Source organism: Sturnus vulgaris, chromosome 8 (assembly GCF_052056855.1).
Source record: "Sturnus vulgaris isolate bStuVul1 chromosome 8, bStuVul1.hap1, whole genome shotgun sequence".
In the NCBI taxonomy this organism is placed as follows: Eukaryota; Metazoa; Chordata; class Aves; order Passeriformes; family Sturnidae; genus Sturnus; species Sturnus vulgaris.
Window position 1 is genome coordinate 21,229,278 of NC_142250.1, and position 15,150 is coordinate 21,244,427.

The 15,150-nt window shown below is 48.9% G+C and overlaps 1 protein-coding gene across 1 annotated transcript; it reads left to right on the forward strand.

Moving 5' to 3' along the window:
- The first annotated feature begins 1,648 nt into the window (after positions 1–1,648).
- Positions 1,649–7,777, forward strand: TMEM72 (transmembrane protein 72). The gene is made up of 5 exons (XM_088168608.1): positions 1,649–1,718; positions 5,649–5,715; positions 6,108–6,179; positions 6,832–6,971; positions 7,154–7,777. Exons 1-5 carry the CDS (start codon positions 1,649–1,651, stop codon positions 7,612–7,614), a joined length of 810 nt encoding a protein of 269 aa, XP_088024734.1. The 3' UTR covers positions 7,615–7,777.
- The last annotated feature ends 7,373 nt before the right edge of the window (positions 7,778–15,150 follow it).

Consider the following 15,150-nt stretch of genomic DNA (forward strand, 5'->3'; position numbering starts at 1 on the left):
CATGAGTTGGGTTTGCACCATTCAGCATTGCCCCTCAGGATGCTCCGGGAACCCTTCTCCTGTGGGCCTTTCCATTTTTCACATGGAAAATGTGCACTGTGCCCAAACCTTGTCAGGATGGTCTGCTGCAAAATCTCTGCCACTCACAACCTTGCGAATGTTAAAAAAACACTGGGAAAATACCAGTTGGAAATACAAACCAAGAACCCATGGAAGAGAAGCTGTTACTGTGTCCTTGGCACAAGTCATCTCTACTCCCAGGACAAGTCAGTACAACACATACTGGCCAGGCTCAGCTTTGTGGTGTCAGGCAGGTGAGAAGGCATCACAGGGGGACAGGTTCAGCTGGTTGCTCCCTCCCTGTAGGGCTGGCTGTGTGTGAGTTGAGCGTGACTCACAGTAGCTTCCCATCCAGCACAGCAAGGGGCAGGGGCTGCAGTGACTCTCCAGACTCCAGCTGCAGCACAAGGTGAGCTCACTGACCTGTGAACCCACTGCCCTGCAGGCACCACACGTCTGTGCTGCCCACTGGGATTGTGCTGTGCTCACATGACCCTCCTGCTGGGACTGCCATGCCAGGACTGCCATGCTGCTGCACACACCACCTCTTCCCTGAGTGGCAGCAGAACATCAATGGTGACCTCCAGAGAGATCTCTTGTTCAAGCACAAAAGACTGTGGGGCTGGGGTCCAGAACAGCCAGTGTTTTCTTGTCTTGTCCTTCAGACATATGTAGAGCTGCCTCTCTCCTGAGGCATTGTGTCCTGCAGGGACAAGCCGAGGATCCTCAGGCTGTCTACCAAATCTAAGGCAAAGAGATCAGACTACCTGTGCAGCTCATTTCATATGTTATGACACCTGTGAGACCCCGGTGCTGTTCAAATGGCTCCGGTAGCTACAAAACAAAAATGCATTTCACCGGGGTTCCCAAAAAATGATGGGGCCAGATTTCCCTAGCTATGGCTGTCCCAAGTCTGTGGGACCCCTGTGAACACGTTTGATCTTGTTCCTGTGGTTGCACATCAGCACAGACTCTTCCCAGCCGTACTGGCTGGGACCTGGGTGGTGAGCAGCAGCCATGGCCGGGGGCTCAGCTGCAGGAGGCAGTGGCCTGGGGTGCCCCTCGTGACTCGCCAGAAACGTGCTGCTCTCTTGCCAAGAGCAAACATCGTCATCCTCACAAATGGTTAACCTGCCGGGAGCTGCACAGCACTAATGACTTCACATTCGTTTAATCAGCTTGGGCTTCCAGAGCCTCCACCTCAGGAGCAGGGAAGGCCGTGCACCCATGCACTTGGGGTACAAACGCTCCCAAAGCCGCACCCCTGCCTCAGCAGTCATTAATCACCCCGGGCCGGGAAGGAGCCAGCAGCCAGCAGGAAAAGGCCGGGTCTCCACAGCCCCCACGGGAGCAGCGGGAGCAGCGCTGACCAGTTCCCTGGGGTGGCAGCTCATTGCCCGACCACCCTCCCCTGGGAGGCCCTGTGGAGGTGGCCAGTCCTGCACGCACTGCCCTTTCCTCCAGGAAGGTCACTCAGTCCAGGACACGAGAGGCTCTGCCTGTTTCTGGAGCTGCTGGGCTACGCCTGAGGTGGGGGCTCTGAAGAGGAGTTTGTGCCTGGCTGTACCGCAGTCTTCATCTCTTTGCCATGCAGCACAAGGCATTTTGGAGTGCCCTGGAGTATACCTGCCGATTGCTGGGCATCTCCACCGCAGCAGGTAAGAGCAAATTCTCTTTGTCTTTGGGACTAAAAGGCACGTAGTGGATGCTCCAAGCAGCCTGCAGCGTGCTGCAGCACGGCCCCATCCTATGGGGGGACAAGGAAACTTGCTCACTTTTGCTTTGGGACCCCGGGTAGGAGAGTGCTGAGTGCCTGGCCAAGATCTTTCCAAATGCCGTGGGAGGCACAGTGAGACATCAGAAAGGAAGGGCCAACATTCAGAGGACAAGCTAAAGCACACACACACACAAAAAAAAAAAAAAAAAAAAAGAAAGAAAAAAGAAAAAAGAAAAAAGAAAGAAAAAAATAAAATAAGAACATTAAAGTGTATTCTTCTAAAGCAGACAGACATGGGCAAGATGTGAATGAGACTGAAAAGCAAAATATTTATGGCTGTGCAAAAGTGCTGGGCTACACTATGGGATGTGAGTAGGATGGAGGAGCTCCTTGAAGTGTGCACAGTAAGATGTCCTGTGCCAGGTAGGGTAGAGAGGTTCTGTCCCAGCCATCATGGCATAGTTACTATAAAAGCACTGCTCTGCCTCTCTAGCAGCCTGTCAGGGAGCAGCTCAGAGCAATTCAGGTTATAGCTGCAGTACAAACTCCATAAATTCACCCACCTGCTCCCTGGTGAGATCCTCTCACCTGCTGCCAGGGGCTGCTTTGGGCCAGGGTGTTCTGGGGTTGGTGGCACACCCAAGAGTTTGGTTTCAGATGAAAGGCAGGTGTTTTGAGCTAGGTGTTAGATACAGTGGCTCACTCACGAAGATGGAACACCATCTCACATGGAGCATCTCCAGATAGGACTTGGGGAATCAGCTAAAGCAGAAGGCTCAGGGGTTGACTCTGGCACTGCTGCTGACTAGCTGTTATGCGACAGGACAGGAAGCACTCTCTGCCTCAGCTTCCCCATGAGTAAAGCAGAAATCAAAGGGTGTGGCATGTCTAAAGGCTGGAGGGGTGACCCAGAGGTTCCTGGTGAGAGGTGACTTGAGGTGGTACCTGTGGTTCCTGTTTCAAAGCCCCAGGGATTTCAGAGTCAGACACTAAAGAGTAAATCACAGCAGGCCCTCCTACCTTTGTATTTCCTTTATCAGCTGCAGACAGTCATGAAGAAACACTTCACTCAAACCAGGGACAAAGTAGAAAGCACACAGGTCAGCTGAAGTGTGCACACGTTCCCAAGGACACAGTTGGGGTGATGGAGGCCCTGGAATGTGCTTTAAAGGCCTGATACTGATAACAGGCAGAGATCTGAGTCTCTGAGTTTGTACAAACTCCAGTAGATAAGTCCATGTCATGATGATACTACAACAGTGGGAGATGGGACACAGCTTTTATCAGAAAATGCAGATCTCTTCATCTCTTCATCCCCATCCCTTTGGGCCTCCATGACCTCACACTGGTCATATTCTCACTTAAAACTCCAACGAAACTCATAGAGACCTTCCTGGGAGAAAATGTGAGCTTGTTGCCATGAGAAAACTAAAGCTAAAACAACAAAATTGAAAGTAGTCTACAATGTAGAAATGTGTTAATGGAATATCATCTTTCTCTCCTGCATGTTTTCTTTTCATAATTTTGCAGCATTTGCACATCTTTCTTTATTTTTTCTTTAAATGAGCACTGAAGTTATCTGTCTGCTTAGTGTCACAGAGCATAGAGAGCTGCACTGCAACTCACTGTGCTTTTCCATAGCTCTGATGCATTCCCAGTATCACCTGACTTTCCCAAAAGGCCCATGAAGAATGGGATGTGCCTGTGTTTTATTCCTATGTGAGTTTCAATGGAGTAAGAAATCGGCTTGATGCAGTGTTTAGTGCCTGATGAGGTGTGTGAGGCTTTTGAATGAAATGGAAACCATGCAGAAGAAATTCCCATGGGTTTTGTTTGAAAAAAAAACCTATGAAATGGAGAGTGCATCAGCCTCACTAATTGATTCTGAGAAGGCCTGGCCAGCTCCTTATGCTGCTAGTAAATACAAGTTACCCACATAATATAAACCTCTCCTTCCCCCAGGATCTTGGAGTGTAATGGCTCTCTGCAATGGTGAGGCTACAGGGTTTCCTTTGTATCAGAAAATGACTAATTTGTCTTATGGCAAGTTAGCAAAGAGTCCTCAAATAGCCCTGTGATTTGCTATAGTGTTTGCAGCATCTCTAGTTCAGTGATTGTGATTTTTGCATCTAGGAAAGAGTTCCTACTTATTTCTTAATTCTCATGCTTTCAACCATTTAATTCCTAATCATGTGCCTTTAGCCACATGGTTTGGACAAGATCCAAATCAAGGCAGTGACTAGGCCAAACAAACAGCTCGAAACAGGTCTTTTCTTCTTGCAGATTCTTCATCCAAACAGCTTTGTGGATAAAGCAGAAGCTGTGCAAAAGGAGGAAATCTCCCCATCCAGAGCAGAGGCTTGAGCTAACAGTCAAGCTGTAGAATTCTGCATTCATCCACAGAGAATGAGTGAATGAATGAATTAATGAATGAATGAATGAGAATGAATGAACTCCACATTTGTAGGGAAGATTAAAAAGGATGGTTCTCAGTCACAAGACAGTAAATGTAGGATGCATGTAGGATTACACAGCTCCTGCAGCTTCACAGCCCTCTGATGAGACTGATTTCTCCGTGCTCAGCTCAGGGCTGGAAAGGCAGTGTAGGAGGGTAGCACATGGGCCCCATGTGCTCCCTTGGCTGACAAGGGCCAGTAGCTGCAGGAGACACAGGGAAAACACAGAGGGATTTCTTTCAGCCCTGATGGGAAAGCTGACCCTTGGCATTGACGTACACTGCAGTCTCGATGGACACCAATCTGTGTCCTTGTTTGGGAGCCTGGTACCCTTCTCCAGAAGGGGCAAAGCACAGCTCAGAGAAATGGATCCAACCTGCACCTCAAACTTTGGCCAGTGTGCATGGAACAGGACCAGTAGTGAACTTCCTGAGTCCGAGTGGATGGGTGGAGACTGCTCAGTGAGGGGTGGAGGCATCAGGTACAGACAGGAGATTGCCCAAGGCAATGCTCTGGCTATGAAACCTGGGCTTCATTCAGCTCCACACTGCTGACACTTGTGCCCTGTGAACTGGCACAAGTTGTGCTGACCAACATGCTGCAGCTGATGTGAGGCATTACATATCTGCTCCATTTTAGAAATAATCTTGAAGGAAACTAAGGATGTTGAAGGAAATTTTCCGTCCCCTAAGCTATTGACCAATCCATCAAAGATTTTAGCCTTGCTAATACTCTTAATTCCCCTAAAACTGACTCCCTGGTGTTCTGTACTGGTAGAGGCACTGAGAGAATGTTCATTCCCTGTTTTTAATCTGCCTATTCCCATTATATTTTTTACTGTTTGGCTAGCAAAGGATCCTGATGCTATGGCTACAGCCCTTCATGAAGGCAGCTGGCACAGTTCCTCTGCTCTGCAGCCATGTGTGGGGTGCAGCAGGCCTGGACAAGCAGGGAGGGCAAGGGAATGGGGCTGGCAGGCACTGAGGGGACCTGGGCAGAGAAGGAAGGGGCAGTGGGCAGTGTGCTCTGTGGCACCTGAGAGGTGGAAGTATGGCAGAGGGTGGAACAGTCACAGGACGCTGCTGCTCACCTCCCCCAGCTGTCCAAGGCCAGCTGGCATGCCCAGAGCACCCTTCCCCAGCCCACACAATGGCAAGGCTGCCATAATAGGGGTGCAGCTGGGATGAGTATCAGGGCTGTACATCAAGGGCAGCACTCAGCTCTGACTCTTCTGGGCTGGTGTGTCAGCATGAATCACTAGTACTGGAAGTTCTAACATGCTGCCCTGCATGGGAGAAGCTGCCTTGCTAGCCCCTGGGGAAATGGGGACATCTATCCTGGGAGCTGGGAACTAACCCAAGGGAACTGGGAATGAACTCTGCAGTCAGCAACTTTCCTGCCTTCTCTTTTTCTAGTGCTGATCGGTGTGGGCATAGAAACGCTGCAGCAAGGACAGTTCAAGAGCCTGGCTTTCTATCTGCTGTAAGTATTTTTGCCCTTGAAATCAGAGTTGGCAGGGGTGACAAGGTCAACCCCTCCATCATATGTAGCACCAGACTAAACAGTGTCCAAGGCTTTGGGTATTTCAGATCTCCATACTGAGGTTTCAGAAAAATAAGCTATTTCTGTTAGAAAAAGAGATGCTACTGCAGACTCAGGCAGGCCAGAGGTGACACTGGCTGCAACTTGACTCCCCAGGGACAGAAGGGCTGTGAGTTTTCCTTCACAAACCAGATGAGCAGAGGGTGTTCAGACCCCAGCACACAGACTGTGTTGAGAACTGGATTGTAAATTCTGGCCCCCTTTGCCCTTTCTGCCCATTTGGAGAATGTACCCAAACACAGCCCTGTTCCCCTGACAGCTCCACCTTTCAGTTTTTCAGGGGCTGCAGTTACTGTCTGTGAAGGCTTCTTCTTTATCAGTTTGTTCCTGGAGATGTGCTTCACGTGAGTAGACCCTGCCCACTACTCTCCAGCCATGGTGGGACCTCCCAAAGAGACCTTGCCCCTTACATGCAACACCAGATCTAGGGGAGCTGCAAGTGCCAGACCAAAAGTCCTGCCCCTAAGGCAAGTGCACTCATACAGGGGGGAGGTAAATGGGTCCATGTGCACAGCCATTTAAACCTGCATTTTAACCCAGGCTTGTGCCTTCATTTCCTGAGCATCAGCACAACAAACCCTGGTCTTCAGCATCTGCTTAACACAGTTTGTAGGGACAAGGTACCAGGGTTGAAGAAAGAACCAGATCCACGGGTGAGCTTCAGCTCCCTCCAGAGACAGCACAGAAGTTAAAATGTAGACAATCCTTATGTCCTTTTCAGAGGCTGTGCACTGCTGCTGTCTTCTAGCATAAACTCAGAAGTCCTCACAGCTTACAGGCAACACCTTGTTCCAAATAATAGGCACTTGATTAGTGATCAGCTGAGATGCTGGCCTCTGGCAAATGCTCTTCTCCCAGCACGAGATGTTCAGGCTTTGCTTACCTTCCCTGAAACCACACCCACTTCCTGACAAACCAGAGTGAGGATCTGCACCTAGATGGGTCATGGTTAGGACCAAATCTTCTTGGCATATGGACCTCTCTTTCTCTCCCCAGTCACAAGCCTGAATCCCTGGCACAGGCCTGCTGGAAGCGAGCTAGACGCCCAGGGAGCTTCCAGAAATTCCTGGGGTACACGCTGCTCTCAGTTGCTTGCTTCCTGCATCCTGTCCTCGTCTGGCATGTCACCATCCCTGGTGAGAAGTTTGACTGGGGAGTAGTGCAGATGGAAGTGGAGCATGGTCTGTCAAGGGGTGGGGGTGGGGATGTGCAGAGAGCTGGGCTGGTGGCCAGTGGCACTGGGCTAGCTGGGCCAGATGCTGCTTGGCAAGATCTTCCCACTTGCCAGAGCCCCCAGCCAACACAGTCTTGTCCCCAGGGTCCATGCTGGTGTTCACTGCCCTGGCCTATTTCCTGCTGAGCAAGAGGAGGAAGAGCCCAGGGCACAAAGAGACGCATCCCCAGGCAGGTCAGTACGTGGACCCTTCAGCCACTGAGGCAGCCCCAACCATCATTGGTGACACTGAGCAGACCTACACCTTCCACGGGGCCCAGAGGGAGCAGCACCGCTCGCTGCTGGGCCATATGAAGAGCATCCTGAAGGGCAGCAAGGACAGGAGCTCAGCCCCAGAAACTCCTGTCCAACCAGCAGCCATGCCAGTCCCTCGCAAGCAAGTGCACTTTCAGGAGAAGGTGGTGCAGATCATCCCCTCTGTCAGCGAGAACTTGGAGGATGTGGAGAGTGAGGCTGAGGAGACGACGTCGGATACAACACCCATCCTCACTCCACCTGATGCCCCCATCATCATCGCCCCTCTCAGCTCCACAGGCCTCTTTTGAGCCCTCAGCAGGAATGAGGACAGGACAGACCTGCTACCCTGGAACAGATGCTCCAGCAGCCCAAGGGGCTCGGGAGGTGGCCCTTTTTGGTGGCCCTTTTTGCCTTCTGTACTTTCGGGGTGACAACTGTGCCACCCCCTCCTCAGGGGCTTCCTGCCCTCCCTGGTCCCACGCGTTGTGGCAGGCCCAGGGGACAGGCGGTGGTTCAGGTAGTGCCAGCACAGCGAGGTTTCTGTCCCATGGCCTCACCCGTGTCACCCCTGTTCAGCACTGCACACACTGCAGTGCTCCTGCCTGGCACCACAGCCATGGCATGTGCCTCCCTTCTGCAGCAGCAGGCAGGAGGAGGGGACACCTCCGTGCCCCAGAGCAGCCTCTGCTGGGGCACTCGTGTCCCTCTGGCCCTCACTGCAAATTGCAGAGCTCAGGGCTGAGCTGCATTCAGCACAGGGCACTGCAGCCTGCAGGCTCCCTCACAGCACCTGCACCCGCTGCAGCAGCTTGAGACATGCAGAACATATTTCGGAGGTGGGCTGGGACCAAGCACACCCCTGGCATTAGTACCTGCTTAGTGCCTCCCCAGGCACTCTCTGAGCCCAGCAGGGAAATCATCCCTGGCCTTGGGGACACCTAAGCAGGAGCAGAATATGGCAGCCCAGGTCCTGAGGTTCAGCACCACACTGGCACAGCAGACTGTGTGTAACTCCAGTGTGTGTAATTATGGCCCCCAGAGAGCAAAGGCAATAATAAAATTACCATGCTGCCCCACCAGTTTCTTCCATGCCAGCTCTTCCCTGAACCCCTTAATTCTGTCTTAATCCCGGCATAACTTCTGCCTTTTGAGGACCATTCAGTTGTAATCAAGCATTTTCCTCCTATTCAGCTCCCACCTGAGGAGATATGGGAAGAGTTCAGGTGGCTGGGTTCCCGTGGACGTGGGACAAGAAGCCACACTGTCACTGCTGTTGGGATGAAAAGCTGTAACTGCTCTGAGCCCAGACACACAGCATTGGAGGGAAGTGATGGTAATTAGAGGAGGATCCTGGGACCTGCCAGACTATTTATAAGGTAGAGGCCAGTTAGCTGGCTGTTTTCTTGTAAATACATTATTTCTTCTACTTAAGATCTCAGCTCTCCAAGAAGCAATCAGCATGTTCATTTAGGAAAGCAGTGTAGGTCAAAGTGTAATCAGAAGGCAACTGAGATAAGAAACCAGTGCTACTTTTTAATAAACTTTTTTTAAGTGACTTCTAATTTGTGATATGGATGAGGACGAAGATGAAAGATACTGACTCACAATATTTGACTGCCTGTGTTTAATAATGAAACTGTTGACAGGAGCAGTTTACGAAGGGTTACACACACTTGTCAGTCCTACAATGAGACATAGACGAAAAACGTTTTGTTGAATCACCAACATTTAAAATAGCTGGTATCAATCTGCTCTAAATATGATGCATGGATTAGAGACCTCCTGTTTCTGGCTGCAGAAATTAATCTTCCACCCTGTCATGGTGTACTGGGGAAAAGTCACATACACATGTTCCTTTAGGGTGGATTTGCACCTGTAAAAATATCTTCAGAAAATTGCACCCAGTTAACGTTGCACAACTGATAGCAGCAAGCCCACAGCTTCACTCTCAACCTGGTGTATTCATCACATTAGGCAATAAAAAAATAAAGCTATTTTCCTCTAAAGTCGGTGACAAACATACCTGCACCAACCAAGGTCCCAACCCAGCCATGCTAACAGGATACCCACCCTGGCCTACTCTCCCCAAAAAGGCAGAGCTGGTTCCCCAGCTTGACCACACATCTGCTCTGCAGTTAGAGCCACTTTCATTAGCCAAGTCAGCTTTCTGCATCATCCAAGGTTCTTCTTTGAACATTGCATAATTAATTGCAGACAGGGAGATAAGCTTCATTGAAAAGGCACTGCTACCAATAAATTGATCAATCTGCTGGCAAGAGAAAGACTGTTTTGCTGCAGACTGTTGTCTAGCCCTCAACAAAGCTCCTGGGCAGCCTGGGTGGGAACAGATGGTCTGCCACAAATTCTGTCCTTCAGCCCTTTACTCGATCAGCCAGCCGCATGATTTGTACCTTTGGGCAGCAGGGCTAGCAGGCAAGGGGTGAAGCAATGTGGTGACAGCACCTTTGGCACTTTGAAGTGTGTAGGGAGCAAATTTCATTGCTCTGTGAAGTGCTTAAAATGCATTTGCAGTTATTAGAGTCCCCACAATTAGGTTTCCTTTTTTAGCCTCATCTTTTAAAAGTCCGTTGTAGGTTTCCCTTCAGAATCAAGACTGGAGGAAGCTACAGGTGAGGTGTTTTTTCAGGCTTCATGGAGCCAGCATTGGACCTGGTTGCTTTTTTTGCACACTCCCTTGTATTGGCCTGGTTCTTCTCCAACCCCACAGCTAGTAGGCTCAGGAGATAAAGGCTGGGAAAAAAAGCTTCTTGTCTTTTCTGTGGTATTAAATTGCCTGTTCAATTAAGGTCCATGGCTGTCTCACCCTGGAGTCTGCCAAGAGCCTGCATCCATACTGGGGAAGTGGCTGCTCCTTCAGAGGCAGACAAGCTGCACCTCAAACAGCACCTGAGCTGCTTCCCAGGTTCTCCCTGCCAAGGAGTCCATTTGCACATCCCCCTCTCTGCTCCTCACCACCCATCCCACGCCTGGTGCCACCTTCCAGCTCCCTCAGCACATAGACCTGTTAGCCCAGTGGAACATTAATTAGGAAAAAGAAAGCAGGTGGCTATCTTCTTGGGTAATGAGCCAAGTAAGTTCAGGGAGGGCCAACCACAAATGAAGGGGATGGGGGATAAAAGAACCTCTTTCAGAGTCAGCAGGCTGTTAGAGCAGCTCAACTGCTTAAAGAAACAAAGCCTCGGGCTTTCTTTAAAACCCAGTGCAGAGGAAACGTTCAGCCTCAGGGGGTGTCAGATGACTTTGCAGAGGCCTCAGAGATTATTCACTCAAGTGTGCACTTCTCTGTTGGCCCCGCTCCCTACATCTAGCTGTGAGAGCCATCCCAGGGGCTTCCGAAAGCACCAGAGATGCTGTAGAGGGTTGTGGGGGGTCTGTATGAGAAATGCTCTCATATATGCATGGTATTTGCAGAAAAAGAAAAAGAGGGAGAACTTGATGCTATTAACTTTGCAATGCACTGTATCTGAATATGAGCTGCCTGAGCTGTAAGTCCACAGGCCACTACATGAACTCTGCTACGTAATTTTTGTCCTGCATTGCAAAAATACATTACTCGCCTGGTCCATTGAGATTAATCCACTGAGTTAGAGTGCATAAAGCTATAAACTCCTGTGGATTCACATACTGAAAGGAAATGAGATGAATCATCCAAAAGAAATACAAGTGTAAGGTAAAACTCTGTGAGGTAATCCTGGCAGAAATTGTTTCCTTCAAAATTTCCACCAAAGATTCCCCTGCATAAGGAAAAATTAGCCTGCTTTACATGTGAAGTGGAAACACTCTACAATGTTACTTGACAGCCCCCATCAAAACGTAGTGAACTGGTATGTTGCGAGCAGTTACTCCATTTTAAGTTTTATATGCAGGAAAATCAAATTTGTGTGCAAGCTTCACTTAAAATTCCTCTCTTCTTCCAATGCACAAGTAGTTGTCGCTGAGCCCTAGAGACAGACACTACCTGCCCCACCACAGTGCTCCCACCTCACACCAGGGACTTGGATGGTCCCCCTCCTAACTCCCAAAATCCCCACAGGGACTCTGGCCCCTCATTTCTCTGAGCACTGCTCCATATTTGAAACATGGAAATTAATGTTTTACCCAAACAACAGCAGTGCTAGGAAAATAAGGCACACTCAGAAAGTAAAAAGTATTTCATTTCTGCAGTGTCAGTAATTAAAATCCAAAATGCCCTGCTTGAGCCTGTAACTGCAACACTCACATCAGCAAACACCAGTATCAACATCAGTGGCATTGGTGGCTTCTAATTCAGTATTGAGTCATATCCACATGCAGAAGAGGACCTGTCTCCACTTGATTCCAAATGCTACACACTAATACACCTGCAACCCTACCACTCTTCAGCCCTGCACCTTCTTCTATCCCAGTCAGGGGATTCTCCTATGTGCTGGGACAGAAATGCAGTTTCTGTTTTGGCTGGCCTCCTGCATTTTGTGCTGTGAGGGAAGTTACAGAAACCAAAAGTAGATCCCAAACCTGCCTGGGATTACTTGGAGCTGTTAGCTCCCTTGTCTGCTTGGCATGATGGAAAAGCAGGAATATGAATTCCAGCCACCATATATCAGCTGACATACCACTAGTGAAATGACTGCGTAGGTTATATTCTAATGCATGTTTGAAGTAGCTTTTGGATTCTAATTCTAGGCAATTATTCACTCAGCATGTGGCTTTATTGAATCTTGTTTTGAGGCTCTAGGCAAACACCAGGAACCAACTCAGGTCTTTGGATACAGACCAAAGAGGGAATCCAGATGTCAAGACAGAAAAAAAAAGTAAATAAAAAGGAAAAAATGGGAAGAGTAATGTTTATTGGCAGCTCCTCCTCATCACATCCTGGACTTCTACAGCTTAGGGGGAAGTTGTGAACAGCTCTTAACAGTAATCCCTATCCTACTCTCATCTCTTCCTTCTGCCCAGCCACTTCTTCACCCCAAACCTTTCCCCTTCAGAGCACTATTTAAAAGGAAATATTGTCTTGATCAAGTCACACTAAACAAAATTATATGCACTGAGACATGATTGTACAGCTCCTTCCTGCCTCTCCCAAACTCCTCTGTAAGAGAAGCTATGTACTACCTCCTCCAAACTGACATCAGGAAACTGGGGGGGTGAGTTTTGTTCCCCATAAAAATGGGATGCCTTTCATGTTCAGGGCCCTGTAGTGAGGAGTGGGCTTCTGCCTGCTGAAATGCCGAATGGCACAGGATTTCTTCCAGATAAAAGTGGCCGTGACCTGGAACTCTGGCTGCCATTGGAGTGCCAAATGCCTCCTCCATACTGACATCAGGAAACCTGGGCACTGAGATTTTTTTACAGGGAAAAGGGCAACCGTTCATGTACAGGTGCTGTTACAGGGACCCATCTCCTGCCTGCTAAAATTCTAAATGGCACAGGATTTCTCCCACACCCAAGCTACCACCACCTAGAACCCTGACTGCTCTTGGAGTGCCAAATGCCTCCTCCAAATTGACATCAGGAAACTGGGGGTGGGTTTTGTTTCCCATGGATGATACGTTCACTGGCGTAGTGCCCGAGACAGAAGACACTATATTCTGTAATCCATGTGACAAAAAGCCTTTATTCCCTTCTGACTTTACCTTAAATACCCCGTTTAATGTTCCCAGATAAGCGCCTGTGATTGGCTCCAAGTTCAGGCTGCTCAGCTCTCTGACCAATAGCTCTCTGCAGCTTGGGCTGGAACTCATTGGGTCACATCCTTGTCTGTCTCCAATTTTGTCCTATCTCTGTTCTCTGGGGGTCTGTCTTATCAGGACAGGCCACTTCTCTTATCAGTGGTCAGAATAACTGCCCAGTACAAGCCAGCTTGCACTGTGACACATGGAAAAGAGCGACCATTTGTGTCCAAGGGCCTTGGGCCAGGAGTGGGCTTCTGCCTGGTAAAATTCAGAACAACACAAGATTTCTCCCAGACGAAGCTGCCACCACCTAGAACCCTGACTGCCTTTGGAGTACCAAACACCTCCTCCATACTGATATCAGGAAACTGGGGGGTGAGTTTTGCTTCCCATGGAAAAGAGCCACCATTCGTGTTCAGGGCCCTGCTCCACAGACTGGTCTTCTGCCTGCTAAAATCCTGAACGGAGCCAGATTTCTTGCAGACCAAAGCTGCCACTACTTCGAACTGTGGCTGCCTTCGGAGTGCCAAACACCTCCTCGAAACAGACATGAGGAAACTGGGGGGGCGGGGCCATGTGACACCAGGGGGTCACATGGCAGGTGGGACAGAGCCATGTGACCAGGGTGAGACCACGTGACACTGTGGAGTCACGTGGCCAGCAGGAAGGGTCACGTGGTCGGTGGGGTGGGGCCACGTGATGCTGGGGATCACGTGGCCAGGGAGGCAGGGCCACATGACAATGCAGGGGTCATATGGCCGGGGGTTGGGTCACATGACACCAGGGGGTCATGTGGTCGGTGGGGGGTGGCCACATGGCCAGTGGGGTAGTGGCCATGGTGTTTGTTGGTCACCAAGATGCCCAGCCTTGCTTGCCAGCCCCCAGGCCCCTGTTCCTGAGTGCCCCCACACTCCCTGGAGACACACGCTTGCAGCTTCGTTTTGGATGAGGCTTTCAACACATTGCAGAGGGGACTCACATCTTCCAATTTGTGCCTAGAAGGAAAGAAGGGAGCAGACACAGGGAATGTGCCTAGAAAAGAGAGACTATACAGCGGTCTTAGTTAACTTGTTATGTTTTTCCAGGGGTTTTTTTTTGCAAACCTCGCCTTCCAGCTTTTGATGCCTGCTGATGCAGTATGTAAAAAAAAAAAAAAAAAAAAAAATTGTGCCATAAAAAAAAGCAATTTGGCTTTTTTCAGTAATGTTTTTTGCTAGACTGCATTACTTCCTTCAATAGCATGAGAAAGCAGAAGAGCACAAAAAGGTTTTATTGTGCACAAAACTGAGGGGAAGAAACTCTTCTGCACTGGCTACTCTCTAAGCCACACTTAAGTAAAATTCTCTGGGGGAATTTGATATAATGATAGGACTTTTGAATTTGATATAGTAGCACTCCATTTCTTCCTTTCAAGGTGGGGAGACTTGCTCTGGGTTCTTTATTACTTCTTCTAGTTTTGTGCCTGTTGAGGAAACTGTCCCCTTTTCTGTGTATATAAGTTTGCAGCAGCATGGCAAGGAAGCTTGATCTGAGACGTTCTTGGGGGATTGGACTTGAGAAGGGAATTGAACCCTGTAGCAGCTCCTTTCCCTTAAAAACCCAAGCTCAGGCAGGAATGTGAACTCCATCTTACTAATCTCTAATTAATTCTTATTCCATCTCAGCATCTGTTTCTCATGCAAGCATCTTCAAGCTCAGAAGAAATCATCAGCTGCAGAAATGGAAATTCAGTGTCTTCTCCAGCATAGACATGTTATGTGTTTCACATTGGGACTACATGTTGTGACAGGGTGAAAAATATGACAGTCTTACTGTCAACATCTCTCATGGAAGTGCCCTAAGAAGGAAATTGCAAACAAATTCTTGCTGACTGTTTTGGAAATGGAGAAGCCTCTGCTTTTGTCATTACTTTTCCTGGCTCTTATCCAGTACTAAAATACTGCATTTCTGCTATAATCATTTTATCAAGCTCATTGTTTTATGTTTTCTTCACTTCCAGCTAGTAATCACAGAAAAAAAACACTTCCTTATTCAAGCTGATTCCTTCTAAATCAAAATTCCATGTCTTTTTGTTTTCCACTTACATAGTACTTTCAGCCATGGAAAAGCTGGCACAAAATGGCAAAATATTTTTTGCTTTATGTCCCACAGCTACAATTAACAATGCCC

Bases quoted from the DNA above. Each gene is read 5' to 3' on its own strand.
- TMEM72 (XM_088168608.1), top strand. From the start codon at position 1,649: ATGCAGCACAAGGCATTTTGGAGTGCCCTGGAGTATACCTGCCGATTG. The intron at 1,719-5,648 runs GTAAGAGCAAAT...CTCTTTTTCTAG, and splicing joins GGGCATCTCCACCGCAGCAG to TGCTGATCGGTGTGGGCATA. The intron at 6,972-7,153 runs GTGAGAAGTTTG...TCTTGTCCCCAG, and splicing joins CTGGCATGTCACCATCCCTG to GGTCCATGCTGGTGTTCACT.